This window comes from Crocuta crocuta, unplaced genomic scaffold (genome assembly GCF_008692635.1).
Source record: "Crocuta crocuta isolate KB4526 unplaced genomic scaffold, BGI_CrCroc_1.0 scaffold383, whole genome shotgun sequence".
Classification (NCBI taxonomy): domain Eukaryota; kingdom Metazoa; phylum Chordata; class Mammalia; order Carnivora; family Hyaenidae; genus Crocuta; species Crocuta crocuta.
The window spans coordinates 410,678-438,091 of NW_027531897.1; the positions used below are offsets into that span (position 1 = coordinate 410,678).

At 38.5% G+C, this 27,414-nt stretch overlaps 1 protein-coding gene across 3 annotated transcripts; it reads left to right on the forward strand.

The window, feature by feature from the left end:
* Window positions 1-26,734, forward strand: CCDC125 (coiled-coil domain containing 125). Of its 3 annotated transcripts, XM_077773548.1 has the most exons (13): window positions 1-152; window positions 971-1,071; window positions 1,656-2,817; window positions 5,757-5,815; window positions 7,109-7,195; window positions 7,963-8,040; window positions 8,741-8,826; window positions 13,380-13,462; window positions 15,320-15,438; window positions 16,411-16,518; window positions 17,653-17,827; window positions 21,933-22,087; window positions 22,912-26,734. In XM_077773548.1, the coding sequence occupies exons 3-13, from the start codon at window positions 2,508-2,510 to the stop codon at window positions 23,224-23,226; spliced, it is 1,575 nt and encodes a 524-aa protein (XP_077629674.1). In that variant the 5' UTR covers window positions 1-152; window positions 971-1,071; window positions 1,656-2,507; the 3' UTR covers window positions 23,227-26,734. The 3 variants fall into 3 exon arrangements, with proteins under 3 accessions (XP_077629674.1, XP_077629675.1, XP_077629676.1); XM_077773549.1 differs by lacking the exon at window positions 971-1,071 and having other exon boundaries at window positions 2,464-2,817; XM_077773550.1 differs by lacking the exon at window positions 1-152 and having other exon boundaries at window positions 173-1,071; window positions 21,957-22,087.
* Window positions 26,735-27,414: the final 680 nt, after the last annotated feature.

Below are 27,414 nucleotides of genomic sequence, written 5' to 3' on the forward strand. Positions count from 1 at the left end.
GTTTTCATTTCCCTCGGGTAGATACCAAAAATGCAATTGCTGGATTGCCTGTTTAAAAGAAACTACCAGACTTCTCCACAGTGGCTGTACCATTTTATACTCCTGCCAACTATGTATGACTATATCTGTGGCAACACTTACAATTGACAGTGGTATGTAACAAAATGTCATTTTAGTTTAAATCTACAGTACCCTGACAACTAATGATGTTATGAATGTCTTTCTATCCATGTACCTTCTTTTATGATGTTATCTCTTCAAATCTTTAAGGGTTTTTGCTTTTAAATATTGAAAGTAGATGATACTTTAACCCTAAACACAACTAAACCCCTTCAAACATGATCAGATTTATCTGGCATCTGTGTGTGTGTTTGGGGGTGGGGGTGAGGGCATTAAGTTTATTTATTTTGAGAGAGAGAGCTCATGAGAGTACACGGGAGGGGCAGAGAGAGAGGAAGAAAGAATCCCAAGCAGGCTCCACACCGTCTGCACAGAGACTGATGCAGGGCTCGATCTCACAAACTGTGATCCCAAATCAAGAGTTGGATGCTTAACCAACTGAGCCACCCAGGTGCCCCATTTGTGTGGTTTTAATAGTGGAAGAGTAAGAGAAACAACTCACTAAGAAATGCAAGACTAAGATTTAATTGTTTTTTAAAGTCCTGGTAAGCAATTATTAAGTTGCAGGATATATTTAGAAGAGATATCAGGTTGTTGTTGTTTTTTTTTAATGAGTCTTGGGGAACCTGGGTGGCTGAGTCAGTTAAGTGTCTGACTTCACCTCAGAGCATGAGCTCACTGTTCTGAATTCAAGCCCTGGGTCAGGGCTCTGTGGTGACAGCTTAGAGCCTGGAGCCTGCTTCAGATTCTGTGTCTCCCTCTGTCTCTCTCTCAAAAATAAACATGAAAAAAAGTAAACGGTAAAAAATGAGTCTTGAGAAAAGGATGAGATGTTTCTTAACAACTATAGCAAAACAGCTGTTTTGAAATGCCTGGTGGTGAAAGTCCTTCCTGTACTACTGTGCACAAGAGGAAGAGGGCTGAGCACTTAAGGCACTCTCCGGCCAACAGGTAGGTGCCTTCCGCGGTCCATGGTCTCCATGCAGGGAGGGCTCAGTGATGTACTTTGTAAGGCATTTTCATCTGGAATGTTTTCTTATGGGAAGAGGGCAGGCAGTTAGCCCCACAGTATTCACGGTGGAGTCATGCTGAGGTGACAGTTTTTCAGCCCTACAGGCAGGGAATTTATTTTTTCATTTCACTTATTTAAAAAGTATTTATTGAGCACCGATTATGTCTCAGAGACTGTGTTAGTCATTGGGAATGCAGTGATGATCCCAAAAGACAAAACCTTCTACTCTTTCAGAGCTTACTCTCTACTTCTAGAGCATCTAGAGCAGGTTTGGGCCCTGGCAGAGGAAAAGCTGCAGGTCGCCTTGCCTTTTGAGAGGCCTCGTAGGCAGGGCAAAACCACCTTTGGCTTTGCCAGGCTCCCACTTTAGTACTACCTCCTGCCTTTCCGTGGCACGACTTGAAAAATGAGTAAAATATGGAGGGGTATGTTAGAAGGCCCTAGGTGCTGGGGGGGGTGGGGGTGGGGAATAAATCAGGGAATCGGGAAGAGGAGGAGTTTGTAACTTTAGATCTGGTGTCAGTCACTGAGCTGTCACTGAAGGAAAGACCCAAAGGAGGTGAGGAACCAGTTGAGCAACTGTCTGGGGGAAGAGCGCTGCAACCAGAGGGAGCCCCAGCTCTGCACCAGGAACGCTGGGAAAGCCAGGGTGGCCAGCCTACAAGGCGGGTGAGCGGATGAGGGGCATGTGAAGGAGGGCCATGCGAGGGAGGTGAGCCACCGAAAGGGCTTTGGCTTTTATGCTTCAACAGTGGAGGGCTTTGAACACACCATCTGTTAAAGAGAGGGTACCTCCTTCTTTCCCACTTATCATTGTCTCAGGTACAAAGACCCTGCTGTGTCTGCAGAGGAACAGAAGATGTTTGTGCAGCACGCAGAGCTACAGGAGAGGCTGTAAGAGCCATGAGCACCTGAAGTGCACTCAGGGCCATGAAGGGACAGGGGCAGGGTCCTCTACATACTCCTTGCAAGTCCCATTTTGCAGACACTCCCTGAATTTTACATAGCTCCTAGGCTGGTGAAAACTAAACCTCTTCTCTTTCCTCGGTAAAGGCTGATTTGCTTTATCCTGATCGGTAGATTACTGGATTCAATAAAAGGTTTTCCTGCTTCCTTACAATTCACTGCAGTCTTTGGAATCAGAGGTTGATCATTTCCTACCTAAAAAGTCCTTAAATGTTAAATAACTTGAACTGGGTTGCAAGGGATGTTCGTGTGCTGATGCACTGCTGGGATAGTTGTCCCTGTATAACAGAGAAAGAAACTTTTCTCTCCACCGAAACCCCAACTTTATTATACTGATGGTTTTTAAACTGTTTTCTTAACTACAGATACCCTGTTTTTCCTTATGTTAAATACGTCATCTGGCTGATTGATGAGCAGGTTGGCGAGGCCGCCGAGTGAGGCAGAGGTGCAGACCTGGGAAACTGAGGACGATGACATGGCAGAAGGCGACTTAGGGTATGGGCTCGGGAGAAGGCCCGGTGGTATTTATGAAGTGCAAGTTTCACATCTGTCTACATCTAGAAAAAGATCCGATGGAAAGAACTTTAGCCCTCCCCCATTTCCGGGAGCAAGGGAAGAAAGAAGTGGTGCCATTTTTCAATATTCCAGGAATAAGAGCTCCCAAGATGCACACTCAGAAGAGTTCAGCACTTACCACTACAGACGACAAAGTAGCACTGGTAAGAATGCCTCTGGCCCTCTCCCTCCTCCTCCCTTGTGGATTTCATCAGTGCCTTCACCCTTGCAACGTAAGACAGTAGGTCACTGTAGCGGATTTTGGGAATTCATCTTTATTCACCTCTTGGGATTGGTGATAGCACAAACGTAACTCATGTTTTTATTTCCAATTTGGTACAAATTGTGAACTATGGTAGTTATTCTGCATTAATACAGATATGTTAGTGATATCAGTGATTACCTACCTTGCTTTTGTGGGTGTGTGATTTAGTGCTATGCTTCATCATTTTTTTTTTTCTTATTCACTTATTTATTTGGTACCTGTTATCTGCCTGAGGCAGTTCTAGGCTCTAGGAGCAGCATCAGTGAACAAAATAGTCTCCGTGTCAGAGTCCACATTCTAGTAGAGGAGAGAAAAAATAAGTCTACCAGTAATAAGTGTAGGGACACTGAATATTTAGAGGGTCGGAGCATGCTATTTCAGGCAAGGGTCAGGGGTACCTAAGGAGGTGGCTTTTGAACACCCTAATGATCTGATGCCTAAGGTACTTATCTGGGGAAGGAGTGTTCCAGGCAGAACATGTATGCTGCTGGTTATTTAAGGAATGTCATGAAATCCTCCCCCTAAAAAATTAATCTCTTTTAAAAGTAACCTTTACACCCAATGTGGGGCTCGAACTCACAACCCCAAGATCAAGAGTTGCAAGCTCCATTGACTGAGCCAGCCAGGTGCTCCTCAAAAAATTAATCATAATTTATCATAATCAAAAATAAAGTATGCTATATTATTAAGGAAAGAATAAAACTCAGAATCACATTATGATAGAATGTTACAACCCCAAAATGGTTGGGAGGAGCCCAGGAGTGTCTCTATGCCCACACGGCACAGCTCTTTTCTGGCCGAATCTTTTGTAATCCATGTTGTAAAATATCCCCCACCCGAGTGGAACAAACACAAATTAGAACATGAAAATAATGTAAGAAATATGGTTTTAGATTTGCCAAAAGCATGTTGCAGATGGGAATTTTATCGGCATCTTTTCAAAATCCTTCTTGAAATTAGGATGGGATTATTTATATATTTTTCTTTCAAGTCCTTGTCACACACAGAAGATGGGTTCTGCTTTGCAAGCAAGATGTTGAAAACTGCACATGATGCTAAAATACCTTTATAAAAATATGAGGAAGCCACTGGGATATAAAGATGTAAAAGTATGAGCTCCTGTGTTGTTGGGTTATGGACTAAGGATATTGTATTGGTTTCTTATTGCTAATAGGTCATTTCCAAGTTACCACCAATTTAATGCCTTAAAGTAACACAAATTTATTATCTTAGTTCTATAGGTCAGAAGTTCAAAATGGGTTTTACTGGGCTCAAACCAAGATGTTGGCAAGGCTGCGTTCCTTCTGGAGACTCTAGGGGAGAATCCATTCCTGTGCCTTTCCAGTTTCTAGAGCTTGCTTGCATTCGTTGGCCCATGGCCACCTTCCTCCATCTTCAAAGCCAGCAATGGCTGTTCAAGTCTTTCTCATACTGCTTCACCCTGACGCTGACTCTCCTGCCTCCCTCTTTGACTTATAAGGACCCTTGTGAGTACAGTGGGGTCACCTGGATAATCTGGGATAATCTCCTAGTCCTTAATTTAATTACACCAGAAGTCCCTTTTGCCATGTCTTCCCAGGTTCTGGGGATTAAGATATGGTCATCTTTAGGGCCCTTGCTCTGCCTACCACACGGATTACTACAACACAGCATGTCATTGCCAAACCTGTGTCACTTGTCCCTCCTTGGAGCCCCAGTCATCAGAGTAAAACCAAGATTTGCGTTTTGCCTTGGAAACTGTCATATTGAAAGGTCAGAACAACAAAGGAAAAAAAGCTGTTTTGAGAAGTTTTTAATGTCCCTCAAAATACTGTTTCTAAACAACTTTTCTTCCTTTTGCTTCTTCTTAATCTTCTTGCTTGCAATTTACCATTTTCATGTTTTTCTTTTGCCAATGAGACCACACTGAACGTGAAGCTCCTAGGAAGCTCAGTTTAATGTCTCAGTTGATTACATTAAGGGGAGAATGACTGAAGTTACAGGAGACTTCTAGTCATTCTCCTTGGAAAGAAAATTAATTTCAGGTTATTTCTTAGATATTCTTATCACTATATCGATCATCAAAGTTAAGCCAAACACCAAAATTTATTTCACTCACCAACATTTACGTTTTTTTTTGTTTTTTTTTAATATTTTTATTTATTTCTAGGAGAGAGAGAGAGACAGCGTGAGCAGGGGAGGGTCACAGAGAGAGGGAGATACAGACTCTGAAACAGGCTCCAGGCTCTGAGCTGGCAGTCAGCACAGAGCCCGACGCGGGGCTCAAACCCACAAACCGCGAGATCATGACCTAAGCGAAAGTCGGACGCTTAACCAATTAAGCCACCCAGGCGCCCCAACATTTACGTTTTTAAGTCCTGTGTTGCATGTAGTAATTAATTAACCAGCTTGTTAAAAACAGTTTAATAGAGTCCTTTTTTAAAAGTCTTTTTATTCAAAAGTGTCTTTTCATTTGTGAAATGTTTTAAGCTGCCTATTTTTATCATTATTTGGTTTGTTACAATTCTTTCCTCTTGACACAAAACTGTATTTGAGATTTTATTTTATTTATTTTTTAATGTTTATTTATTTTTGAGAGACAGAGACAGCGCAAGTGGGGAGGGGCAGAGAGAGAGGGAGACACAGAATCTGAAACAGGCTCCAGGCTCCAAGCTGTCAGCACAGGGCCTGATGTGGGGCTCGCACCCGTGCACTGTGAGATCATGCCTGAGCCGAAGTCGGTGCTTAACCGACTGAGCCACCCAGGCACCCCATGTATTTGATAGTTTATAAACAGATGTCCTATATTCAACTAGTTAAAGAATGTATTGAAGTAGTTTTTTTTTCCCCTTAATACAGATTCTAATTCAGAATTGTCAAATGTGGAATTAAAGCAACGTCTTCATGATACTTTAGAGGTAAGTCCTCTGGTTTCTATAAAAATTCTTATATGAATAAAGCCCACTGATGGATATTTTAAGTAATACTAAAATTGTATGGAAGTCAATGTTGGCTTTCCAGAGAATCACAGTGTAAAGTTCATTAACTTTCAACTGGCCTCCTCTGTTTCTTATCCCCCTCATCTCTCAAGAAAGCTATTTACATAAACATGCCCTCCAGTCCACCTTTCTTTTGTCCTGGAGAGAACAGTTATAAACTTCCTTCTGTTTTCCCTGTGTATAAGGCTTGAAATAAGGGGACTACTTAACCTCTTTGAAGTCAGAAGACCAGCAAGTATTCTAGGCATTCTGAGGCCCTCTGGGAGTAAGAATTTCTGTGGGGCGCCTATCTTTTGGGAAGCAGGAAGCCCATCTTAGTGTGTGTGTGTGTGTGTGTGTGTGTGTGTGTGTGTGTGTGTGTGTGTGTGTGNGAAATAATAAAGTTTATTTATTTGAGAGAGAGAGTGGGGGAGGGGCAGAGAGGGAGAGAGAGAATCCCAGGTAGGCTCCATGCTGCTAGNCCATATGTGTTTTGTTTTCTAGGGCTACTGTAACAAAGACCATAAATAGGTGGCTAAAATAACAGATTTATTCTCACTTCTGGAGGCTAGCTATCTGAAATCAAGGTGTCAGCTGGCCATGTTCCCTCTGGAAGGTCTAGAGGAGAATTCTTTGCCTCTTCCTAGCTTCTGGAGGTTGCCCCTGACCATCTTGGCATTCCTTGGCTTACAGCTGCTTCTCCAGTCTCTGCCTCTATGGTCACGTAGCCTTCCCCCTTTGTGTCTGTGCCCAAATTTCCCTCGTCTTAGGATACTGGTCATTGGATTGAGGCCTGCCTAATCCAGTATGACCTCATCTTAACCTGATTATATCTGCAAAGACCCTATCTCTAAATAAGGTCACATTCATAGTACCGGGAGTTAGGATTTGGACATATCTTTACTTGGTGGGGAGTACACAGTTCAAGTGATAATAGTTACTGTAGCTCTGTGGATGATCATGTGCCTATTTTATGTGCTTTAAAGATTTTTTTCAGATTATTAGCTTTGTGGTCTAAAAAGTAAAGATTTGGACTTTTAGTTACAACTGGATAGTCAGAGTCTCAGTCTAAAGCCTGCCTAGGCCACTTACGAAGTCTGAAGGAATTTCAAACCTCTTCTAGAAGGTCAAAGTGCTTAGAGTCAGAGTACACACTGAGCATACATGTTAACTATCCAAATTTGGAGTTGCATATCTTGCAGATAGGTAGACTAATCTTACTTCTCTCCTTAGGAGGTAGAAATTCTAAAAACTGAACTTGAGGCATCTCAAAGACAGCTTGAGGGTAAAGAAGAAGCACTGAAAATTCTTCAAAGCATGGTAAGAAGTTTGTTAAAAATTCTAGGTAGTATGGTTTTGTTTTTTAAAACAAAAGCATCTGTGTTTAAAATAGTTTTTTTTTTTTTTTTGGAGGCATAGATTTTTAAAACTTTTATCGAGGTAAAATTTATATACCATAAATTTCACTTGTTTTTGGCATATAGTTTATCTTTACCGGAGTTGGATAATCATCGCCACAATCTAATTCTAGAACATTGCCAGTATTCTCCAGAAGGAACCTCTAACCCATTAGCAGTCCCTCCCATTCCCATCCCCAGCCTCAGGCAACCAGTCATCTCCTAACTGCCTTTTGGATTTGTCTTTTCTATTTCACATGAATGGAATGATAGGACATGTGTCTGGATGCTTTTAGTTACCATGTTTTTGAGGCTTATGCCTGGTGTAGTACTGTCTTCCTTTTTATTGCTTAATAATATTCCATTGTGTAGACATACCACATTTTGTGTGTCTGTTCACCAGTTGATGGGCACTTAACATTTTTTCCTCTTTGGGGCTATTGTGAGTAACACTGCTCTATTTGTTCATGTACCAGTCTTTATGTGGAAAGTTCATTCATTCATTCTCCTCTTCCTCAGGAGAGCCAAGCCAAGATCTTCTGACTTTTGAACTACCAAATTCTCCATGAAAGGTGGTCTCTGGAAATTCTCTGGTTTTCTGCTGCCTTAGAATAAAAATGTGAACCTTACTGTGCATAAAGGAGTGAGGAGAAATTTAATTTATATGGATATGACTTTTATTTTTCTTAGGCAATATTTGACAAAGCCACAAGTCACACCCAAGTGATGCTTCAAAAAACTATGGAACAAAAGAGATCCTTGGAGAAGGTATTTGCCACTTTTAGTGCAGACTTGTTCCAACTACCAAGCTTTCCTTTAAAAACCACCAGACTACTGGGTAGGTCTGCTGGTTGTGCTTCTGTTTTATACAGCCCCCTTTTGGAACTTACAATCCAAAACATATTGTTACATGGACAAACAATTAAGATTTCTTTTATTTCCTCATTTTAAGGTAGTAGGAAGCTTGCCAAGTTGACACTTACTATTTTTCTTCTCTTTCTTCTTCTCTTTCTTATTGCCTGGCAAAGCCTGCCTCTCTCTGACCATCTCATCATCACTAAAATGGTAGTAAAGTATCACTTTGGAAGGTCTTGTTCCAGTTCTTTCTGAACCCTCCCTCAATGGCAGTGTCTTGGGCTCACACTCCCAGGAGCGGATTTTGCTTGCTTCTGGGTCTGTATAGGTTGGGAGTGGGGGCGATGAGGAATCTAGATTCTGAGAAGCAAAGTTTGAAGCTGAACAATGTGAAATTTTTCTTATATAAGTAAGCTCTGGCAAAGCTTTTCATGAGTGCTAAAAAGTCACATTGTACATTCATGTTTATGAATGCCATACTCTTTTTGAACAATAATTAGCTTCACTTTAACCTATTTCTGTTAAATGATTAAATGATTTATTTCAGCTATTCACAATGTCCTGAAGTGATTTGTAGTAATTTTCCATGAAAAATGCTATTTTCTTTCTATAGGAAATAAATGCCTTGCAATGGGAAATAGAATTTGATCAGAACAGATTTAAAAATATAGAAGAATCATGGACCCAAAAATATGACAGGTTTGTATATTTTTATTCTGTAGTTTTTCTTTGGAAGTCCTTAAAGTGTGTATAATTTATTTACTTATATTTTTATTTTTTTAATATTTAAGTAGTAATCTCTACTCCCAGTGTAGGGCTTAAACTCATGACCCCAAGATCAAGAATCACATGCTCTTCTGACTGAGCCAGGCAGGTGCCCCATAAAGTGTGTATAACTTAAATGAGGCTTAAGCTTTCTTTTCTCCTTCTATGAGCTGTGAATATTATAAAATTCTTATGCTTATCTGCTTTACTGTTCCATATTTTTGTTAGTATTATCTTTTTTAAAAAATATAAGCTATATTTTATTTATTTATTAAGTAGGCTTAATGCTCAGTGTANCTCCAGGCTCTGAGCTAGCTGTCAGCAGAGCCTGACGCAGAGCTTGAACCCATGAATCGTGAGGTCATGACCTGAGTCGAAGTCTGATGCTTAACTGACTGAGCCACCCAGGTGCCCCTAAACTATATTTTAAAAAGCAATGTGAGGGGCACCCCAGTGGCTGAGTCTGTTAAGCATCCAACCCTTGATTTTGGCTCGGGTCATGATCTCACTGTTATGGAATTTGAGCCCCACATCAGGCTCTATGCTGTGAGACTGAGATCCTGCTGCTTGGAATTCTCCTACCCTTGGTTTCAGCTTGGTTTCAGCTCAGGTCATAATCTCATGGTTCATAGGTTTGAGCCCCGTGTCAGGCTCTCTGCTGACAGCATGGAGCCTGCTTGGGATCTCTCTTTCCCTTTCTCTCTTAAAAAATAAACATAAAGGGGCGCCTGGGTGGCTTAGTCGGTTGAGCGTCCGACTTTCGCTCAGGTCATGATCTCGCGATTCGTGGGTTCGGGCCCCGCATCGGGCTCTGTGCTGACTGCCAGCTCAGAGCCTGGAGCCTGTTTCAGTCTGTGACTCCCTCTCCTAGAAATAAATAAAAATATTAAAAAAAAAAAAATAAATAAACATAAAAACATTTAAAAAGCAATGTAAAAGCCGTGTTTTCTAAGTCATTTTATCATTGGCATTTGTTTTTCAAACATCTTTTCAGCAATTTTTATTAGTGTAAATTTGTTTAGTAACTTTATAACACACATAAAGTCAATCATCGAGAAACTGACTTGATATCTGGGGTTCTGGATGGCTTTAGTACCTAATTTTTAATTTATTATTAACTTTTAATCTGAGATAACTGAACATGTATAGAAAAGTTGCAAGAACAGTAAGAATTCCTGTGTATCTTTCTCCAAGATTCTCCAAAGTAGAACTTTACCACATTTGCTTTAACATTCTGTCTCCTACTTTGTAGTTAAATATATGGATACAGATAGATACCTGAGCCATTTAAGAGTAAGTTGCATATAAGGCCTTATTATTCTAATACTTTAGTTTGTGTTTTTTAAAAAGGGACATAGTCGGAGCACCTGGGCAGCTCAGTCGTTTAAGCATCTTGCCTCTTGATCTTGGCTGGGATCATGACCTCCCAGTTTGTGGGCATGAGTCCTATGTTGGGCTCTGTGCTGACTGTGCAGCCTGCTTGAGATCCTCTCTCTCACTCTTTCTCTGCCCTTCCCCTGCCCATGCTCTCTCTCTGAAAATAAACTTTAAAAAATAAATAAAAATTAAAAGGGACATAACTCTATCATAACCATAGTATAATGATCAAAATGAAGACATTAACCTAATATTCTTCCTATTTTTAAAAGTTTATTTATTTGAGGGGCACCTGGGTGGCTCAGTTAAGCGTCTGACTTCGGCTCAGGTCATGATCTCACGGTTTGTGGGTTCGAGCCCCACATCAAGCTCTGTGCTGACAGCTAGCACAGAGCCTGAAGCCTGCTTTGGATTCTGTGCCTCCCTATCTCACTGACCCTCCCCTGCTCATGCGGTCTCTCTCTCTCTCAGAAATAAATAAAATAAAACATTAAAAAATTAAAAAAGAAATAATAAAGTTTATTTATTTGAGAGAGAGAGTGGGGGAGGGGCAGAGAGGGAGAGAGAGAATCCCAGGTAGGCTCCATGCTGCTAGCACAGAGCCCAATGTGGGGCTCTGAGTCCATGAAGCCATGAGATGATGACCTGAGCTAAAACCAAGAGTCGGATGTTCAACTGAGCCACCCAGGTGCCTCCTAATAGCCTTATTTAATCTACAACCCTTATTTAGATTTGCTAATTATCCTAGTAATAATACCCTTATATCAAAAGAGAAAAAAGAAATTCCCGTGTTCTAGGATCCACTCCAGAATCACAGGTTGCATCTGGTTGTCACATCTAAACTTAAGTCCCCTTTAATCTGAAACAGTTATGAGGAGGGAGGGAGGGCAAAGTGAGGGGTGGGGCGAAAAACATCTGGAACATTTATCAGTGCTTCTTTGTCCTTGACATTTTTTGAGGAGGACAGGGCAGTTTTATAATATCCTAACTTGGAGATGTTTGGTACTTCTGAATTTGATTCAGGTGATGCATTTTGGACAATATTACCACTGAAACCATGTTGTGTTATCAGTGCATCATATCAGGGGGCCTGCAGTGTTGATCTGTCCTGTTCCTCACTTGTGAATGTAGACTATGTGGTTAAGGCGTAGTATCTGCCCTGATTTTCCACTATAAAGCCATCATTTCTCCCCTTGTGATTAATAAGCATCTTGTAGGGAGATGCTGTGAGATTATGTGATTTATCAGATTTTCACACTAGTTTATACATCCACTTTATGCCTGAAGCAATCATTACTATGACAGTTGCCAAATGGTCATTTTCTAATTGTTATTCCTTCTACATTTATTTGCTGGCATTTTACCTTAAGAGCTTTTTTCCTCCCCCATTTGTTTATACCAAAATGGATTCAAGGATTCTTGCATTATTCATTGGGTTACTATCATAATTTCTTTTTTGTGTAAAGTTTTCCAGCTTCGGTCAGTGGGAGTCCCTTCAAGATGGTGCCTGTGGCTTTTTTGACACCTCCCTGTTATTGCTGGAGCACTTTCTTGTGGTACAAGATACGTAATAGGCCATTATGCATACAATATTAGGCATCTCTCCAAGGATCCCTGGTTCCTTTTAGTGGGAATGGTGTTTAGAAATCAAGATCTTAGTGTGAGGTGTGCTTATTGCTAGTGGAGGTCATTTCTAGGAGGTCCTCTGAGAGGACGACTGGAAACACACACACACACACCACCACCACCACCACCACAGGGTGCATTTGAGCCTTACCCCTTTCCACATTTGTAACTTCCAGTGAGAAACATGGCTATTTTCACCCAATGTTTGCTTGCTTGTTCTGTCACAGACTATGCAGAAAGTAGCTTAAGAATTGATAACACACACAATTGCAAAACCAAACTTGCTATCTAGAGTTCAGAACTATTCTGAGAGGTATACTCTGAAATGTCATTCTCCCCACCACGCCCTCTTCCCCATTCCCAACCTGCCATCTTTCCTTCCCCTCACCATCTATAATCAGTCTGTTTTCTGATTTATCCTTCCTGTTTCTGTTTGCATAAATTGGCAGATATGTCTGTTTTCTTATTTCGCTTTCTCATACCAAAGAACAGCTGACTGTACATATTCTTTTGCACTGTTTTTTTCCTATTTAACAATATATCCAGGAAACCACTCCGTGGTGTATTCAACCATTCTCCTATATATAGGCACTTAGATTGTTTCCAGCATCATGCAGTTACAAACAGTGCTGCAGTAAACAGCTTTGACATACACATTTTTGTGTTGGGAGATGTACTTTTAGTGTAAATTGTTAGAAGTAGAATTGCTGGATTCATTAGATGTTATCAAATTCTTGTCTATAAGGCTAGTACCACTTTGCATTTCTACTAGCAATGCATGAAAGTGCCTCAAGAGAATGTGTCATAAATCTTAATTTATGCCCATTTAGTAGTATTGTCTTAATTTTTATATTTTGTTTTCATCGCACAGAATCCAGAAAATTCTGATTCACACATAGAGATTTGCACTTACCAGTAGACTGCCTTTTAGGATATTTTTCAGCTAAGTCTGCACAAAAATAGAGTGAACCAGACAGCAAAGCCTGAGCAGGAGTGGGGCAGAGAGAGAGAAGGAGAGAGAGAATCCCAAGCAGGCTCAGCAATGCCAGTGCAGAATGCAATGCTGGTGGGGCTCAGTCTCATGAACTGTGAGATCATGACCTGAGCCAAAATTATGAGTCAGATGCTCAGCTGAACCACCTAGGCACCCCTAAATTTTTATTTTAAGTATGCTCCACAACCAATGTGAGGCTTGAACTCATGACCCTGAAATCAAGAGTCGAATGCTTTATTGACTGAGCCAGCAGCCCTCTCCTTTTTATTATTTTTTAATTTGAGATACTTTTGATTCTTTTCTCAGGTAATGATATGGAAGGATTACCATACTCTAAATTGTTTTTGTTTTGTGACACACATAAGTTCTAGACTGTTTTGAAGTAGAAAAAATTTTATCTGGGTTTTTGTTTTCTGATTATGGGATACAAATATTCTCATTCAATGATGAAATGTTAACGTGTTAGTTATTTGGAGGTACTTTTTTCCAGACTAAACTGTGAAAATGCAGTCCTCAAAGAAACTCTGAATGTGAAAACAGAAGAAATTAAAATGTTGAAGTCAGAAAATGCACGTAAGTGAAGAGTACCATTTTGATGATTCCTTAAGAATATTATGTTAGCAACATGGATGGACCTTGAGAGTGTTATGCNCATACATATCAATAGACAAAGTGCTGTTATCTCAAAGTAGTATACTTCCAAGAAATGCATCATTTAGGTTTTTTTGATTAAAAAAAATTTAAGATGAAATTTATATATCAAAATTAACCATTCAAAAGTAATTCATAACATTCACAATGTTGCACAGTTTTCTAGTTGCAAAAGATTTTCATAACTCCATAGTAAAACCTTGTGTCCATTAAGCATTTCTCCCCATTCTCCCTTTATCCTTTAGTTTTTCTACTCAGTGTAAAACAAAATGGTAAAGCACCTCATATTTCAGAAACCTAAGTATGTTTTTTTGGGACATTAGTAGGAAAAGTATGTAACGGTAGAATTATTCAAAATTATTTTTTCCCATAAAATGTCTTGTGACTTTATTACCAATACTAATATTCTTACTTTTTCAAGATACTGATTAAAAACTTGAATTTTTTTACATATATGTGTGTACACACACACTCCTTATGTAATGAGTTACCTTATGACAAAAGCTAATAAAAGAATATTAAGGTGTTTTAAGAATATTTTTTTAAAGTTTATTTATTTAGAGAGAGAGAGGCAGAGAGAAAGAATCCCAGGCAGACTCTGTAATGTCAGCACAGACCCCAAGGTGGGGCTTGATCCCCTGAACCATGATCATGACCTGAGCTAAAGTCGGACGCTTAACTGACTGAGCCACCCAGGCGCCCCCAAGATGTTTTAAGAATATTAAGATGGCATCAACTTTTTATATAATTTTAAGACATGTGTTCATTCATCCTTCCTAGCAGAAACTGTTTTAAAATAGTGACTTGATGGAGACAAAGTAAGTACTAAATCAGGTCATGGGCCTGGGAAGGGCAATGTCTGTAGTTTAGTAAGTGAATTGTGGCAGAGTTCCTGGGTGAGACCTGCACACAGAACATAGTGCTTTCTCCATACCTGTGATTAGAGCAGATGGAAGATTTCACCTGTGTTAGGTTAGTTCAAGAAAGCAGCAGCCGATAACCACATCTGCTCCCCCTCTACCACCTCACTCTGCAACACTTACAAGTGGGGGAGAAGTTACTATTTTCTGCTCTAGGAGATAGTAGGACCCCTCTTGTTCTAAATGGTTGAGAGCTTATGAAAACTCTTAACAGAAAAGTGTAAGAGTTTGGATAGCTGGAACATTTGATATTAATGTCTGAGATCTCATCATCTGGTGCTCTCACTATCCAGCAAGTGCAAATAATTTGCATTTATATGTTCTGCCTTTGAAAATCCTACAAATTCTCTTTGAATAAATGAAGACCAGACTTTGGACGCAAAAACTAAGATAACTTGCACATTAAATACAGTAACATTTCATTCAGTGTTATGTATCTATTATCTCACTTGATACCCACTATTTTATCAGATTTTGTGGCTAGGGCAGATTTGGTAGGCAATGTCTGTCTATATGCACTGCTTTTAAGAAGTGAGTGTAGGGGCGCCTGGGTGGCTTAGTCGGCTAAGCGTCGGACTTTCGCTTAGGTCATGATCTCGCGGTTCGTGGGTTCAAGCCCCGCGTCGGGCTCTGTGCTGACTGCCAGCTCAGAGCCTGGAGCCTGTTTCAGTCTGTGACTACCTCTCTCTCTGACCCTCCACTGCTCACGCTGTCTCTCTCTCTCCTAGAAATAAATAAAACATTTAAAAAAAAACAATTAAAAAAAAAAAGTGAGTGTATGATGTTGGTGTAACTAGTTGTTTAGGTGAGGTTGGAGTTAGACTTTATAACTAACACTCTTTTCTTTGGCCTTTCCTAGTTCTAAATCAACAGTATTTGGAGGCCCTTGCCATGCTTGAGATCAAACAGCAGATGGCAGCTCAGGAACACAAGTGCCATGAAAAATGTGGTTTCACAGAGGTTTCATCAGGTCTTGAGGTAGGTAAACAGGTATGAAAGTTGAACAAGAGGGAAATTTTCTACTTTTCTTTTCCCCGTCATCATCCACGACATGTTCTAGAATAGCACTATACTCAGCAATTTGAGACTGCAGTTAAGACAGGCCCATCGGTTTCCCCAGGGCAGTTCTCAACCTTACTGGCACCATGCATTCATTACATTCTTGGACACTAGATGTGCTGGCTGCTTCTTGCCCTATTTCTTGTTTTTATAGTTTTAGCATAAGCTGTGTTAGCCGTGGGTCACATGACACAATCACAAGTATTTTTTGTAGAAGTGGAGGGATGGTTATTTTCCTGACATCTTAAAATTGATTCATCGGGGGTGCCTGGGTGGCTCAGTTGTTTAAGTGTCCGACTTTAGCTCAGGTCATGATCTCACGATTCGTGGGTTCGAGCCCCCCGTCAGGCTCTGTGCTGACAACTAGCTCAGAGCCTGGAGCCTGCTTCAGATTCTGTATCTCCCTCTCTCTCTGGCCCTCCCCTGCTCACGCTGTCTCTCTCTCTCAGAAATAAATAAAACATTAAAAAATTAAAAACAAAATTGATTCATCATTTCTGAGCATGCACCTCTCCCTAGTGGGAACTGGCAGGAGTAAATGCTGGACAGCAAGACTAAGCTCAGTCACAAATCGACATGGTAGATTTTAAAATTACTTCAAGTTCCTGTCAGGAATTTTGACTATAGAAACTGGTGTCAATTTAAGTTTTGGAGAAGGAAAAGAAGCAGGTAGAACTCCTTTATGGTTTTGTTCCAAGTAGTAACAGTGTTTCCTCATTTGTAGTTGAATCCTGAAATTCTCCTCTCAGCTTTCTTCTATTTTCGTTTCTTTCAGTTTCTTTGAATTGCATGCTCAAATAGAAATGTGCATGTGTGTGTGTGCCCTTGTGTTTGTGTGCAGCTTTCTAGTGTGACCCTTAGTAATGGGAGTTAATGCTTTTGGATTTAAAGCTTGCTGTCCTCAGAGCCTGCCTTTGCCACGGTCCTGGAGGGAGTCCCTGTGCATGTGCCAAAATGGCGGCATCGGCTCGGAAAGTGCTTCTTAAGCTCAAACAGGAGGTACCGTATTATCAAAACACTAAAAGCTTTTCCCCCCCCTCTATTAATAGAAGGGAAATATCTGCAATAATTAGTTTTGTTGTAGTAGTCATAGGCTATGGCTTACTTTTAACATACAAACTGGATTTTACATGGTTCCAAAATACAAATAGTACTTGGCATGATACTATGGCAACATAAAGTTGTTTGCCTAAGTTTATAGTTAATATTTCCGAAGTTTGTTTCTTTTCTCTATAAATGGTCCCCCAAATTACTATAATAATAATCAGAGGAAAAAGCTCATGCTTAAAATCATTAGCATCTACATTTATCTACTGATAAATGGGGAGATTAACATGAAGCTTAGCAGAAAGACAGCAAAGTACACTGGAAGGGACCTCTGTACCAGCCAGACTTAGGTTTGAGGCATAGCTCTAGTATTTTCTAGGTGTGTGGGTTTGGACACATATGTTAAACAGAGAGCAGTAACTACCTATTGAGCTGTTGTTCGGATATAGAAGCAGCAGACATTTAATGTTTAGCACTGTGCCATGCAGGTGCTGGCACTTAATCAAACGATGGCTGCCATTATACTTAGTTTTAATAACAAATAAAGAACATGGACCATCATTTAAAAAATACTTTTACCTTTATTGAAAGTATGGAATTTCAAGTCTTCAGATATAGGAAAAATAACAGCTAGAAATTAGCAGTTCATTAAGACAAGCACACGATTACAAAGATAGGTCAGGGTCAGTTATGGCAAGTATCCGAAAAGTGACATTCATAATTATTTTCAGTAATACTGTCTAAAGTAGCCTAAGGCAGAATTGGAATACAGCCTTTGGCATCCTCCCTTCGTATTCATTTGGCAGGACACACACAGGGCCTGTCTGTGGTAATGAGGTGAGGTCCAAGAAATGGATTAACAAGGAATGATCAGGCACTGGGAGGGAAATTTCTGGCAATCCAGTTCATAGTGCTCAGCTACTGCAGAGGGGAATCAGCAAGTACTAATTAGTTTAAGCAGATGAAACAGATCAGACTGTAGATCCATGCTAGGCAGGGAGACTACATTTGCTAATCTGACAGCATTTAGGCAAGAATTGTTCTGGTTTTGCATCTGACATCTCTCAAACTTTCTTTCAAAACTAGCTGGGACTTTTGCAGAAGAGTAAAGAAGAAGCTTACATAATGGCAGATGCATTCAGAATTGCATTTGAGCAACAATTAATGAGGAAAAATGACCAGGCACTAAGACTGACACAAATGGATAAAATGTGTAAAAAAGCAACAAAATGGATAAATTGGAAGCACCTTAAGGAGGATGGTAAATATGAATTATAATAGCAATAATCAGGTATAATTTTAGCTGTTGGTTATAATCAAAGTTGATTATGCAGAGTTAAATGTGAAGGAGAATATAATTAAAGGTCACAGTTGTGATTTAGTACAAAATTTAGCAACTATGGGCAGAAAGGGTCATTGGATGTTACATATGCAGAAGAGGTACTGGGATCACCCAAATCATAAAATAAGATAATCCCCTTTTTTACTATTCAACTGTCTCATTTAAAGTTTTTGTAAAAATCTATTTATTTTGAGAGAGAGCATGCACACTAGTTGGGTAGGGGAGCAGGGGAGAGGGGAGAATCCCAAGCAGGCTCTGAGCTATCAGCCCAGAGCCCGACACAGGGCTCAATCTCAATAGTGAGATCGTGACCTGAGCTGAAATCTTGAGTCAGGTGCCTCCGGGTGCCTGGGTGGCTCAGCTGGTTAAGCGTCTGACTATGGTCATGATCTCACTGTTAATCAGTTCGAGCCCTGCGTTGGGCTCTGTGCTGACAGCTCAAAGGCTGGAGCCTGCTTCAGATTCTGTGTCTCCCTCTCTCAGACCCTCCCCTACTTGTATTCTCTCTCTCAAAAATAAACATTAAAAAAAAAAAAGAGAGAGAGAGAGATGCTTAACCCATTGAGCCACCCAGATATCCCTCAACTATCTCATTTATTTATTTATTTTTAAATGTTTTATTTCTGAGAGAGAGACAGCATGAGCAGGGGAGGGTCAGAGAGAGAGGGAGATACAGAATCTGAAACAGGCTCCAGGCTCTAAGCTAGCTGGCAGCACAGAGCCCGACATGGGGCTCGAACCCACAAACCGTGAGATCATGACCTAAGCCAAAGTCAGACACTTAACCAACTGAGTCACCCAGGCACCTCTCAACTATCTCATTTAAATAAGACCATGTTTAGTGGGAAAACTTTATGAGTGCTAGATGATTAAAGGGAAACTGCCGAGAAGTAATAGTGAAACGCAAACGTTAAGTGTATCTAATTAAACTCTGTTGAAATGTGTGATTCTAAAGGGAGATTGAGGAGTAGAGGAAAAACCTTAGGTTGGAAATATTAATAAAATACTCTTATAAAAATGAAGCATAAGTTAAAGTTTAGATTTTGTTCACAAACCTATCAGAAGTTCATGGCCATTTTTCAGTACTGTACTATTGTAAACAAAATATACAAAAATGGAATAAAAGAATGACAGTTGGAAGTAGATCATCCAATATAATCAAAGTAGCTGTTATTTTTTAGAATTTTTAGTTTTTCTAAATGGTCAGTATCAGTTTTTATTCATCATATTATTCAGCACAACTTATATTGCTTCAACTTAAAATTCCAATCTGAAATCTTTTATTAGTCAAGACTGATTATAATGAAATTTGTAAGTTTAAATGTTTTAATACTGAAATTCTGAGAGGACTGTATTCTAAATATTTTCTAATACGTCAAAACCCATAATCCTAATTCCAATATCTCTCATGTTCAGATGAACCTTGGAAATATTAATCTTAGAATATTAAAAATGAAACTTTTAATAAGATACCTATTTTTTTCCCCTAATAATATACAGGTCAAGTCATGTGAAATGTTAGCTTCATTAACTGAACTTTACCCACTTCTTTGATGAAATGGTAAAAAGCTCTGAGTGTATAGGGATAAAAAAAAAAAAGGCAGTAAATAAGAACTATGAAAATAGACAGAAGCAGATCATAAGATTTCTGCATTTAGACTGTTCATCAGGTAGAAGTCAGGGCAACATAGGAAAATGTAACTCTCAACACTGATTCTTAAGAAGGCATTCCACATTGTCCTGAAGTTAATTTCTAAAATGGTTTTCTAATATGAGACTTACAACAGAAATCAGTGAGCTGGCTAATATGTCTAAGTCTCCAACAGTCACTTATGATAAATATAAAATCAGCATTTAGGTAGCTGTTATCTATAATAACCTCTTGATAGAAGTCGAAGGTATAACCTTAATGTCCAACTCAGTGTAAGTGATTCTGCCAGGCAAATAAGCAAACGCATTCTCTATACTTAAGGTTTTAGGAATTGATGGAGAATGTTATTATCCAGCTCTCTCAAGGACCACAAACGTGAAGGTCATCTCCAGGCACCTCTTCTAAGCTGAGCCCTTGATAGGACCTGGACTGCTTAATTTTCAAAGGTGTTCTCTTTGAGGACAACCTTGGTGTTCTGTGATGTGAACTGAAGGCAAATCCCTTTGGAAATCTCATCTTAATTGCTTGTCTGTTTTTATGGAAGAGTTATGGGAGAAAGAAAAGGAAGGGAAAGGCATGGTTAAAACAATCTTATGAAAGCCTGACACTTTCTGTAATCTGCATAGAAGACCACCCAACTGTGCATGGAAGTTGGCCACAAGGGTAGTGCTCGACAGACAAAGTGGGTTTTTCCTAAGAGGTAGATTAATACTCATTTCAGCACTTGAATACGTACTTATTTTATATTCTAGAACTCTTGCCTTTCTTATAATGACAAACCTCAAGGACTTTTCCATTAAAAATATGATTTGATAGATACAGCTCTTGATCTTTATTTTCATTAAGGCCCTGAAGAGACTGGAAGCAGAATTTAAAATAACTGCTTCGTTGTAGAAAGGCCTTTACAAGTCCATATAAGTGTCAGTAGCTCTTTGTCAGTTTCTTAATGACAAGACTGATTCATTTTATTCATGTATTTCAGTAACCTGAAGAGGTACAGGATGTTGTCACAGGTCAGTTTCTTCAATGTGGTTAACATCTTAGAAAACATTTTAACTTCTCTTATTGATAGGGCAGCTTAGATGAGTTCTGAGCATTAAGTTATAAGCTTCTTATTTCCCTTTTTTTTTTTTTAAGACTGCAAATAGAGACATAGATTCATTCACTCATCAAAGCTAATGAGTGCATCAACTTGTCTGGCTTCTCCTTTTACCCCAGTTGCTTGAGGAAGAGGTCAGTGAGTGAGCCCCAGTAGCTGTGGTTTATCAGGACTGGGTGGAAAGGGAATTTTTTATCTGTTCTGTTTTCCATCAGACCATCTGCAGAGCATTTCAAAGGCAATCTTGATGTTTTCTTTGTATAAATCCACAATTTTTGTACCTTCTGCTATAAAACTGCATCCTTTCTATAAAGAACATCATCAGTGTATACATTTCAAGATGTGGACTTGTAAACATTAGGTCAGTACCTAGGCTAGATGTTTTTTAATTGTCCATAAAAGAGACATAAAATTTACCGTTTTAACTATTTTTAACTTTAAGCAGGCTTCACGCCCAGCGTGGGGCTGTGAGATCAAAACCTGAGCTGAGACCAAGAAATGCTTAACCAACTGAGCCACCCAGACACCCCTCATTTTAACCATTTTTAAATGACATAACTTGATTCACATTGTTGTATAACCATCACGACCATCCATCTCCATAACTTTTTCATCTTTCCAAACGGAAACTGTACCCATTAAACAATGTCCACTTCCTTCTCCCAACCCCTGTGCTCTGTTATTTAATGACAGCAATCCTGAGGCATGGATACTGTTGTTCTCATTCTAGAGGTGAGGAAACAAAACTCAGAGACCTTGTCCAGGGTCACTGAGTAAGTGACTAAGTGAGGATTCAAGTCCAGGTGTTTCTGCTCTAATGCAGAATTTGCATGGTTCAGAGACCACTTGTGGCCTGCAGACATGTTTTGTTGGGTCTGCACAGTGTTGTCAAATAATGTTGGTAAGTGGCTGACATTTAACACTGGGAGATTTCACACACACACATTTGGATCGCTGCTTCCTCTGGAAGAATGAGACGATCTGGTAACGTGGGCTGCATGCTCTCCTGAGGGACAGCCATCGCCAGGAGCTGAGGAGTAGAGATGCAGGGAGAGCACTGCTCTGGGTCCTTACACTGTGGCCCACTCAACCTCTGTTTGCCATCCTGACTCTAAAGTCTGTGTTCTCTTCCCACTACACTGTGATGCCTGACTCACCAGATTTTTCCAGAAGGGACTGACCTCTTGATTGATTTACAAATGAATCATCCTTGGTTCAGATGTACTTACCTCTTTTCCTGTAAGTACATTAGTGAGTGTCTTTTTATGTTTCAGTTGGACTTGCATGTTCAATTTTAGGATTACCATCACAAGGAAGTAAGAAGACCTTAGGACAGAAACTGTTGGGTATGCTCCCTTCAGAAAATAGTTCTAAGAAGACTGAAGACCAGGATAATCCTCAGGAAGTCTTTCAGATGCTAACAGAGCTGGTTAGTGTTTCTGCTTTCTTTTCGTAGAGGTTGTGATTAAGCTAATCTTTTTGCTTCCTATTAATTCAACTCTTTTTTAAAAAATTCAGTTCTTTACCACTCTGTACTTGCCTTTTAATGCCCTTTTTCCCAGCTGAGGTACCATCCTCCAGTTTTGATCTTCATCTCCTTAAATTCCCTGCATGCTCTTCCCACTTCTCCCATCCATGTTCTTCCTGTACAAGTTTAAAGCTTCACCTCTGAAAAGAGGGGGCTCCCTGTAATTAACTGCAGGCATCTCTGTCGTCTGCATTTACACATACAGTCCACGACAAGACCTTCTACTTATTCAGAGATTTTTAAAATATACAAGGCAACTTTCTCATACATTATATCTTTGAATCATCATCCCTATTTCATATATGACTAAACTAAAAGACTCCTGCTATATGAATATTCTTATCTATGTAAGAGTGTTAAAGTCATTTATTCACATAAAAATATATAAAAAAAATTTTCACATATAAAGAACTTCAGCATTCTCTTGCAGAGTAATTACATGTTGATATTATATACATATATACACACAAACACCATGTATATATGTTTTTCTCTTCAGATAACCTACAAAAGTTTCAGCAAAAGGAATGCTGCTTTCTGTTACTCCTTTAAAAAAAAGTCCTCACTAATCTGTAGCATACTTGGGGATCACTAGATTAACTTATTTACATTGATGGAACAGATTGAAGATATAGAGCATCATCTGAGAAAAATTCTTCTGATTATAGCTCTCTATTCTGTGATTTATTGACTAATTCATGTATTTTTAATTCTTGTCCCTATAGTTGAATGATAAGGAAGAAGCTCTGGCTCACCAAAGAAAAGTCAGTTACATGCTTGCTCGGGCATTAGAAGAGAAAGACGCCACATCAAATGAGAATAAGGAAAAAAATCTTGTGAAAGACAATTTTCCATTAAAAACCCCCTGGTGGAAAGCTTCAGAATTCCCTGTACTGCCTGATCCTGTGTTTTCAACTGTTCACATTTTAAATTCTGCGGGCTGCCTTTGTTCAATCCAGCACCCTTACAGAGATCAAAACTGCACCAGAACTCTCAAAAGATCCTGCTCTTTGCCGTCAAATATCATGTTCTGGAGATAAATCAGTTGAAATCAGAACTGAAAGCTGTTTATATTAAGACACTTTTAAAAAAGGACTGTACAAATGTTGCTACATCTTCAGAAGTTGTATGTTTTATAGGTATTTCTATGGGTCTTAGAAGGTAGCTAAAATACTCAAACATTTCCTACCAGAAATTTATTAATATTTTGTGTTGACGGATTTTATAAATTATATTACTATACTTTATGAAATTTTCAGTATTTGCCAGCATCTTAAAAACAAGTGATTTCTGAGAAAAAAAATTATTAAATTATTTTGATTGATGAAAGGGATCTTTGGCTTAAGCAACAATATAAATTAATGCTCTAAGAAATAACAATGCCTAGAAGTGACTGAATGTTAATTTTTGAAATGTATCTTGTTTTAGTGGAATTTTTCAAGATTCTTCATTTGCCACAGAAAGGTTAAAACTAATAATTTCCTTAAGTTAACTTCAATAAAAAAGTTACCATGGTGGGGCTGTGGCTGAAGTATATTCAAAGCATTACTAGTTACCTTTATAGCTGCTTTTTTTTGTTGGTGTGGTAACACTCTGGAGCCAGAACTATGCAGAATGCTAGCACTCAAACCATACTGAATTAACTTCTTTGGTTTGAATGCTGAATTTTAAGGCATTAAGTAAAATCCTTAATACCTTCTGGAATGCTGCTATATTAATAACATCACAATTATGTCAAAGAAAATGCATTACACTGTCAGAAGTTTTATAAAACTTTAGTTAGGATCTCTAGTAGAAAAAAAAAAGATATATGGCTACCTTGAATGCTACTTATACAGATGAGGTAACAACAGGGTAAAATGAAATAACAATATAAAATATAAACTATAGTGTTAAAGCAAGAGCATTTAGTTGGCTTTAAGAAATATTAATAAAAGACAAACTCTTGGCAAATAAATTTTGAAAAAAGAAGTAATGAGGAGGAACTAGTGTTACTAGACATTAAAATGTCCTGATAGTAATATGAAGCTACATTATTTAGTGTAGTAGCAGGTCAATGGATAAAGACTATACACAGAACTAATATACATAATAATATGAAATAAAAGATAAGGAAAGATTGGGGAATGTTCAATAATATATAAGCTGAAGTATAAAAGAAAAGCTAGAAAGGTTCTTTTTTAATATGTGTGTATAATTGTATAATATATGTGTATTATATAAAATGCAGATGCATATAAACTGCTAAAATTTGGAATACTCCCCAACTGATAGACAAAGAATATAAATCAACAGTTCACAAACAAAAAGGGATCATATATGATGAGCAAATTTGAGGAACTATTTAACAGCAGTAGACATTTAAAAAATGTAAATGATAATGAGATACCAAATTAGCGAAGATCACAAAGATTATGTGAGTGCTAGAGATGAAGCGAAACAGATACATTCATACAGTGCTGATGACCATGTATATTTGAGAACCTGCATTCAATTTTGGGGGCATATAACTCAGTGAAATTGCTCGATCATATGAAAATGCCTTTTAATGTATAGGGATTCTGATAAATACTAGATCCTTCCCCTTGTCTCTCCTTAATTTTTAAAATGTAAATAAAATTAGTTGAATAGATTATAAACTACTAAACATCACATTATAATGAAATTCCTCTTACTGGTATATGAGCTGTCCTCCTATGCCTGCCAACAGTGAAATGAAGTCTCCATAGATAAAACCCTGCATATAATGGTAGTTATCAGAAACGTAGGAACTCGGACAGGTTTCAGGGACTGAGATAAAGCACTAAATATTTAATAGCAAGTGATTAATCCTTAATATGGTGTAATTGCTTTTGGAAATCTGGAGCAAAGCAATTAAGATGGCCAATAAAAAAGAGATGTAAATAAGACTAGTGCTTGTTCCAACTATTTTTTTCCTATATAAATTCCACAAAGGCTGTTAGCACATAGTACCAATATGTGTGATTGACAGTACAAATTGTAATAGCTCTTAAAAAGGCATTAGGAGTCATAAGCTCAACAATGAAATAGAGTTGTATTACTTACAAAAGGACATTTTCATTATTTGAAAGAAAATATAAATTTTTGTAGTAAAAATATGCAACCCAAACATCAGTGTATGTTATGTTCTGTTAATTTTTATCATAAATAAAAAGTGGGGAAAAGTTTAAATTGGATTTCTGGTTATAAAAATCTGGCTTGGACTTTTTATCGTATATTGACTGATTTTACCACATATGAACATATAATCATTTATTAATAATTTTTATATCTGGGCTTCTATTATAATGTTATTGTCATGTACAGTTTTTATACTTTGATAATGTTTTATATTCCTTGCAATTAGTTTGAGTTGTTGTCAGTGATGTTATTGAAAAAGTGTCTGGTTGGACTTGGTTTGTAATGGTTTGCATTCTTGTCACTGTTGACAAGGAAAGGGAGCTATGTTCATATGAATAATCTAAAAACAATGTGTCTTTTGCCAAAAATGACCTAATATTTTCAGTTTATATGTAGATTAATAAAGAGAATAGAAATTAAAAAAAGAAAAAAAAAAGAAAATGCCTTTTAAATGTTTTAAAGCAAATACTACAATTTTCCATAGCAACTACATCATTTTAAATTCCAATCAATAGTACACAGGGTTCTAATTTCTCCACATCCTCACCAACACTTAATTAGTTTCTAGGGTTTGTGTTTTTTTTCGATAGTAGTGATCCTAACACGTATGAAGAGATATGTCACTGTGGTTTTGACTTGATTAGTGATTAGTGATGATTAGTGATGTTGAGCTTCTTTTATGTGCTTATTGGCCATTTCTAGGTATTTTTGATGAAATGTCTATGTAAGTCCTTTGCCCATTTTTTAGTATTTTTAATTGTTGAGCTGTCTTTTAGCAGATATATGATTTGTAAATACTGTTCTTTTTACTCTGTTGCTTAACACTCCTTTGAGACATGTTAAGTTTTAAACCTTGATGTAGTCCAGTTTGTCTTTTTTTTTCTTTTTTTGAGAGAGAGTGAGCAAGCAAGGGGTAGGGGGAGAGAAAATTTCAAGCAAGCTCCACACACAGTGCAGAACTCAACACAGGGCTCCATGTCATGACCCATCATGACCTAAGCCAAAATCAAGAGGCAGACACTCCACCCACTGAGTCACTCAGATGCCTGATGTCTTTTCTCTTCCCACTTTTCTTGCCTGTGTTTTGGGGTCATATCCAGGAAATCCTTGCCAAATCTAATGTCATGAAGTTTTTCCCCTATAGATTCTTTTAAGAGTTGTTATAGTTTTAGGTCTTGTATCTTTGATCCAATTTGAGTTAGTTTTTACATATGGTACAAGGTAAGGGGTTCATTTTTTTGTTTTAAAGTACACTTCACGCCCAGCATGGATCCCAGTGTAGGGCTTGAATTCACCACCATGAGATCAAAACCTGAGCTGAATTCAAGAGTCAGATGCTTAACTGACTGATCCACCCAGGCACCTGGGGTGGTTGGGGGTGGGGATGGGGAGTTCTTCATTTTTAAAGTGTAAAGTGATACAAATACACTGTGAAAATAAGGCAACATCAACACCAATTGAAAATGTATACTTTATGATTCGCATCCTGATTATTTAAGCACTAATCTAGGTATAGCATGCTATAAAGAGATTAAAGTCCCAAGTAAATTGACTTTAATATACGAATAATCCAATCAGGTGAGGTTGTTTTTTTTTTTTTTTTCTTTAAACAGCAGACCTCTCAACCAAAAAGATTCTAAGCATAGTTGCTAGCTTGCAGATGGAGAATGCGATGTGACAAGGCATGTGGACTGTCTGAGGAAGCTGGGCAAAGCCCTGGCTGACAGCTAACAAGGACAGGAAGCATGTGCATTAAAATCACATGAACTGAATAAGCATGGAAGCAGATTCTTCTCTAGAAACTCAGATAAGTCCAGTTCAACTGACACCTTGATTTTGACCTATGTGAAAACCACTGTTGAGTCAGCTCAGATATCTGGCTTATATAACTGTGACCTAGTAAATTTGTTACTTTATGCTGCTACATGTAAGGTAATTTTTAAACAGGAAAGAAAAATTAGAGTCCATAAGTAAAGCATAAGAATGTAGTATTGTTTACATAAGACAGCACATGCATTTTTATATATTAAATGGCTGTTAAACTATATACGTATTAACATGGAAGAAATAAAAAAGCTTTGAGTAAA

Excerpts from the sequence above, each read along its gene's own strand:
- CCDC125 (XM_077773548.1), top strand. The coding sequence starts at position 2,508 with ATGAGCAGGTTGGCGAGGCCGCCGAGTGAGGCAGAGGTGCAGACCTGG. Across the intron at positions 2,818-5,756 it reads CAGACGACAAAGTAGCACTG|ATTCTAATTCAGAATTGTCA; the intron begins GTAAGAATGCCT and ends CCCTTAATACAG. Across the intron at positions 8,041-8,740 it reads AAAAGAGATCCTTGGAGAAG|GAAATAAATGCCTTGCAATG; the intron begins GTATTTGCCACT and ends TTCTTTCTATAG.